The 5,935-nt window shown below is 46.5% G+C and overlaps 1 protein-coding gene across 1 annotated transcript; it reads left to right on the forward strand.

The window, feature by feature from the left end:
- Window positions 1-1,640: 1,640 nt before the first annotated feature.
- Window positions 1,641-2,999, forward strand: LOC140386739 (claudin-3-like). Its single transcript, XM_072469377.1, has one exon. The coding sequence runs from the start codon at window positions 1,801-1,803 to the stop codon at window positions 2,449-2,451; it is 651 nt and encodes a 216-aa protein (XP_072325478.1). The 5' UTR covers window positions 1,641-1,800; the 3' UTR covers window positions 2,452-2,999.
- The last annotated feature ends 2,936 nt before the right edge of the window (window positions 3,000-5,935 follow it).

The raw sequence follows: 5,935 nt of genomic DNA on the forward strand, positions 1-5,935 counted from the left end.
TTACAAAGCTTACTAGGTTCAACATTTAAGATAGCCAACTGCTACAGAGCAGCAACCTACAAGGCAAAGAGAATGCTGATGAATAGAGAAGAAAATATTAGAATATAAATAGAGGAACTGATGCTGAAACTGTAAGTGCTCTGATCAAACCACACCTCGAATACAGTGACTAGTTCTGGCCACTGAACTGTAAAGGAGAGATTCCAGCGCTGGAGACAGTATAAAAAAACCATGAGGCTGAGTCTTGGTATCCAGAGTCATAAAGAGTTTTACAGCACAGAAAGAGGCCCTTCGGCCCATCGTGTCTGTCACAATTATGTGGAACATTGGAGAAAGGTAGCCTTTTCAGCCTTAAATGGAGGGGACAAAGTGATGGTCTTTTTGAATTTTTGACAGCAAGTGGTCTGGAGACAGCAAATCCAGAAACGTACTTCACATGAAATTGTGGCAGTAGTTCAAAGGGATAAATGGCATAACTGGTAAAAGTCAACTTTAGTTGTGTTTTTGAGGATGTTCTTTGCACAGACTAGCCAATACATGGAATGTATTTCTGGAGGTGAAAACTGCATTGAAAAAAATGGATGCTGCGAAGCGGGGAACTGTGAGGCCTTTCAAGATAACTGGTGAAGATGGGCCGAAAGGCCTCCTTCACCCCCAATGATCTTGCGTTCTTAGTTTTACTGATGCAGAGCTGGCACGTGGTTTAAAGGGAAGCATCTTCGTGGTAAATCGTTTGCCGTTTGTTTACAAGCACAAGGCAGATGACATAATTCACATCAAAATAAATAATCAGTGCGCATGTGTTCTCATTATCATTGTGAGGAAAAGCATACAGCGCTTCCCATTATAATCTAATATGTATATAACAAAAAAAGCAGGATAGGTTGCACAATCTCAACAGGTCTGGCTGCATATGTGGAGAGAGAAACTGAGTACACGTTTCATTCTCTGAACAAAGAAAGATTATCCACATTTTGGAGAGGATGACACTGACCCGTGCAGGCTAGGTGGATTGGCCACGCTAAATTGCCCCTTAATTGGAAAAAAATATGAATTGGGTACTTTAAATGTATTTTTTTTAAAGGATGACAATGTCCTTTTTCTAGTCAAATGTGCGCCTAACATAAATTAGCCGATACTAATTGTAAGCAAATCTACCGAAAGTTGAATGAGTTCACCAATGAACTTGAGGTGAAGTGAGGATTTACTGGGCATCTATAATTGGGAATTAAATATTCCCATTTCACTTGGTTGCATTTTTGTCTTCAAAATGTTGGGGGGGGGGGAAACATTTCTCAGAAAATGTTGTTGTGAGCAGGGGCAGAATTTAATGGGTTGAGGAACTGTTCCGCTCATTAGGCAGCTGCGAGAATGGGCATTGCTCCCAATAACAGCAAGGTAAGAATCCGCCAGGGACAGGGCAAGGCAGGCAGGGTGGTGCTTATACCTGGGTCAGAAATCTGTTGTCCTGGGGAGTTTGAAGCTGATTGATTGCCAGCTCCAGCTCGGTTGACAGGAGAACGCTGCAGACACGGCTGGGGGAGGTTTTTTTTGGGGGTGGGGGGGGGGGGGGGGGAGTTTGAGAGCTGTCCAGTGATCCGTTAGCACGAACTCCTCCACCTGGGAGCTGCCGCTGACTCCGCCTCGGGCGCCAGCCCCTCCGCTCCAGCTCATTGGTGTTGACTGGCGCTCAGCAGAAGCCTGCTCCAATTGGAAAGCTCCTGAGCCCTCTGCAACAAGTGCCACCAGAGAGGCGAAAAGGCGCACTCACTGAGCTGCTCTGTCACTGCAACCGGTTCAATGGCGAATGCTGGGCTGGAAATCTTAGGGGTCGCCCTGGGAGTGCTGGGTTGGCTGGGGGCTATCCTGACCTGCGCCCTGCCCATGTGGAGAGTGACCGCTTTCGTCGGAAACAACATCGTGGTGGCGCAGATCATTTGGGAAGGTCTCTGGATGAACTGCATCGTTCAGAGCACTGGGCAGATGCAATGTAAGGTGTACGACTCCCTGTTAGCCCTCTCCCAAGATCTGCAGGCTTCCAGGGCTCTGACCGTTATTGCCATCGTGGTGGGGATCCTGGGCATCCTGGTCTCCATCATGGGGGCCAAGTGCACCAACTGCGTGGAAGACGAAGCGACCAAAGCCAAGATTATGATTGTGTCCGGGATAACTTTCATTCTTTCCGGATTGATGACCCTGATTCCAGTGTCCTGGTCAGCAAACACCATCATCAAAGATTTCTACAACCCGCTGGTGACGGACGCCCAGAGGAGGGAACTTGGAGCTTCTTTGTACATCGGCTGGGGGACCTCGGGTCTGCTGCTCCTCGGAGGGGCTCTGCTCTGCTGTTCCTGTCCTCCCAAAGACGAGAAGTACGTGCCTTCCAGAATGGCTTACTCTGCGGCCAGGTCCACAGGTCCGACTGGGTACGATAGGAAGGACTATGTGTGATGGGGAATGGGCCAGCTGTAAGCTCGCCCTCCAGGGACTCAGCAGCTTCCCTGAACCTTTAAGGAGTCATCATCGCTTTGTGGTGAATCCTATCTCAAGATTTTGTCTTTTTTTAAAAATCAGATGTTGCTTTCTGTCAACTTAACTTACTTGTTAAACTCGAGAAGTAATGTGGTGGATGTGTGTGCGTGTATATAACGGTCTGGTACATTTCACGAATTTAGCAGGCTAATAGGGTTTGATTGTGACTTACATTTGTGCCGATTCTCTTGTGGGTTTCGCTCTCATCTTGATGTGCCGCCGCCTCTGCTCTCGTGAATCCGGGATCATGTCAATGTCCCGGGTTCTGTGACTGACACAGGGCGGCACCAATGAAAAAGTAACATTGCTGGAAATACACAGTCCGGACAGGTCAACATGGCAACAGCGCAAGAACCTGTGGAATAAGTCGTCAGTGTAACGCTGTGCTGTTGACGACCAGAATGTGCAGTTTGTCTTTATTAATGAGTAACGGGAGGAGATGGGGGGGGGGGGGGGGGGGAGCAAGAATCGTTTCGTTTGAAATATTTTCACGCTTGTAAAATGCCTGTTAATGAATAAACTTTACAGAAACTCACGTGGGCCTCCATTCCTTTCAATGACCAGATCCTGTGAAACTTCGTGAACAAGAGTGGAAACTGACTTTCTTTTTACAGGCACACCAAGTATTGAGATGTTATTGTTGCTTCAGACTGGGTTCTGGCTCCAGAGAATCCAATTAACATTCTATGCCCTGATATTATATCTTATAAATGAGCAGACGTTTTAATGTTCTGGTAGTGTGCACCTTAAGAAATAGTTAAGTCTGCAGGTACCAATAACCTCCAACCACGCAGCCAGTCACTCCACCCAGTCAGCACTTCTCCCTGTCTCATTATCTACATTCCAGGGAGTTGAGTCGAGATTCAGAAAACTGGGAGTCAGCTCATTTTTATGTTTACTCGGTTTCGAACTGAGCGACTGTGCTGCCCACTCCCCCCAAAGTTCTGCCCTCTCCATTTGTTTCTGTATTCCTTCCCTCCCCCTAATGAGCTCATGTCCTGTCCCTTCTCTTTCTTAGCTTGTCTTCCTCCTTTCCCTCCAATCTTCCCCTTTCTCACTCTCTGTCCTCTCCTCCCCTTTGTCTCTCTTCCAGTCCTTTTCTTCCCGTCTCATTTCTCTTCCTCGCTCTCACCTCCCCAGATCTCTTTCTCTCTTAGCTATTCCTGCAGTCTGTTCATCTCTTTCTTTTCTCTTTGACCTTCTCAATAATAATAATCTTTATTAGTGTCACAAGTAAGCTTACTCTGCAAAGTCGCCACACTCCGGCCGGCGCCTGTTTGGGTACACTGAGGAAGAATTCAGAATGTCCAATTCACTTAACAAGCATGTCTTTCAGGACTTGTGGGAGGAAATCGCAGCGCCCGGAGGAAACCCGCGGAGACACTGGGAGAACGTGCAGACTCCGCACAGACAGTGACCCAAGCCAGGAATCGAATCAGGTCCCTGGCGCTGTGAAGCAACAGTCTTCCCCCCCCCCCACCCCCTCATCTGGTTTACATAGTACATGTAATTTTACAGCACAGAGACAGATCATTCAGCCCAGCAGCTCTGTGTTTGTGCGCCTCCAACCTTGGTTTACCGAACCCGAGCAGTCTTTCTCCTTTATGTACTTACCTAGCCATCCCGTAAATGCATTTTGTTGTCTTCCTCTCTTTCCTCTCTGTCTGTACCCCTCTTTTGACTGGGGTAATTTGAGGCGAAGGTGTTTCTATGCCGATGCAGATTTGTGCCTTGCTCACTGTTAGAGGTTGTGGGTGAAAGGTGCTGTCAAAGTTGAAGAGTTGCATTCTGTAATTAGCACATCCTGCAGCCGCTCCAGGTGATGGAGTTGGTGCATACTGAGTCCAGTGACATAAACCAAGTCAACTCTTCTATCCTGAATGTCCCTTTAACCAGCATTGTTAACCAGTACACTGCAGCAAGAAGTATATGAACCCCCCTCACCTAGTAGCACTGGATATTGTGGTGACCTTTCTATAGAGATTCTCATAGTGTCCCTGGTCAGATCCACAATTCAAGAGATATGCTGGTCCTTTAATTGTGGCTTGGTTCTGACCTTGGATGGCCAAAGTGAAACGTGTTTTCTTCCCCAGGACCAATTTCCTTCATCTTGTTAAAAGCAGGGGCGGCATGGTGGCGCAGTAGTTAGCACTGCTGCCTCACGGTGCAGTGGACCCAGGCACAAACCCGGCTCTGGGTCACTGTCCGTGTGGAGTTTGCACATTCTCCCCGTGTCTGCGTGGCTCTCACCCCCACAACCCAAAGATGTGCAGGGTAGGTGGATCGGCCACGCTAAATTGCCCCATAATTGTTTTTAAAAAAAGAATTGTGTGCTTAAAATTTTTTTAAATGCACCTGAAAGCCACTGCCAACGAGTTGGTGCTTGGAGGTGATTAGATCCCCCAGACTGAATGTGGACAGAGCTTTGGTTTACAAACCTCTTTCAGGTCCTGAGTGCTACATGAAAATGGCACCATCCCTCTTGGTATAAATGAAAAGAGACAAATAAAGGAACGCTTGCTATTACTACCTAATGTTTGAACTTAATTAATTCTGAGCTTTAGAGCAGCACGGTGGCGCAGTGGTTAGCATTGCTGCCTCACGGCGCCGAGGTCCCAGGTACGATCCCAGCTCTGGGACACTGTCCATGTGGAGTTTGCACATTCTCCCCGTGTTTACCTGGGTTTCGCCCCCACAACCCAAAGATGTGCAGGGTAGGTGGATTGGCCCTAAATTGCCTAAATTGACACTAAATTGCCCCTTAATTGGGAAAATGAATTGGGTACACTAAATTAATTTTTTTTCAAATTCTGAGCTTTAAGCCTTCATTTAGAGGTCCTACATTCACCTAAATCAGAAGATTATGGATTATAATTCCATTCCGTATATTTGAGAACATATCACTTCAGTACAGTAATGGGGGAGTGCTACAGTGCCAGCAGTGCTGCTCTGCAGGTGACATGTTAAGACTGAGGTTTGCCCTCTCAGGTGGACCTAAAGGATTCAATAGCATTATTCAAAGAAAAGGCGAGGCATTAACCTAGTCTCCTAGCCAATATTCACCCCATCACAATCATTACTGAAACTGGAGTGTCTGGCCATCACCACTTTGCTGTTTGTGGAGCCTTGCTGTGTGCATTACTCTGTTTCCCCAGTAATCTTCATGTCATGAGTGCTTCATTAGTTGTAAAGTGCTTTGAGATGTTACAAAAGAAGTATTTTAAATGCAAGTTTTGTTTTCTTGTTGGGTCTCAGTCAGTATAATAGCAATTGGTATCGGGAACTGTTTCTTAAATTCACCTACCTTGTGTTTGACACACACCATTTGCAATTGTTTTCAATTACTCAATACTATGATTAATGGTAATAATAATCTTTATTAATGTCACAAGTAGGCTGATTA

Source organism: Scyliorhinus torazame, chromosome 12 (assembly GCF_047496885.1).
Source record: "Scyliorhinus torazame isolate Kashiwa2021f chromosome 12, sScyTor2.1, whole genome shotgun sequence".
In the NCBI taxonomy this organism is placed as follows: Eukaryota; Metazoa; Chordata; class Chondrichthyes; order Carcharhiniformes; family Scyliorhinidae; genus Scyliorhinus; species Scyliorhinus torazame.

What these genes read in the sequence shown, in the direction of transcription:
- LOC140386739 (XM_072469377.1), top strand. Translation starts at nt 1,801, where the DNA reads ATGGCGAATGCTGGGCTGGAAATCTTAGGGGTCGCCCTGGGAGTGCTG.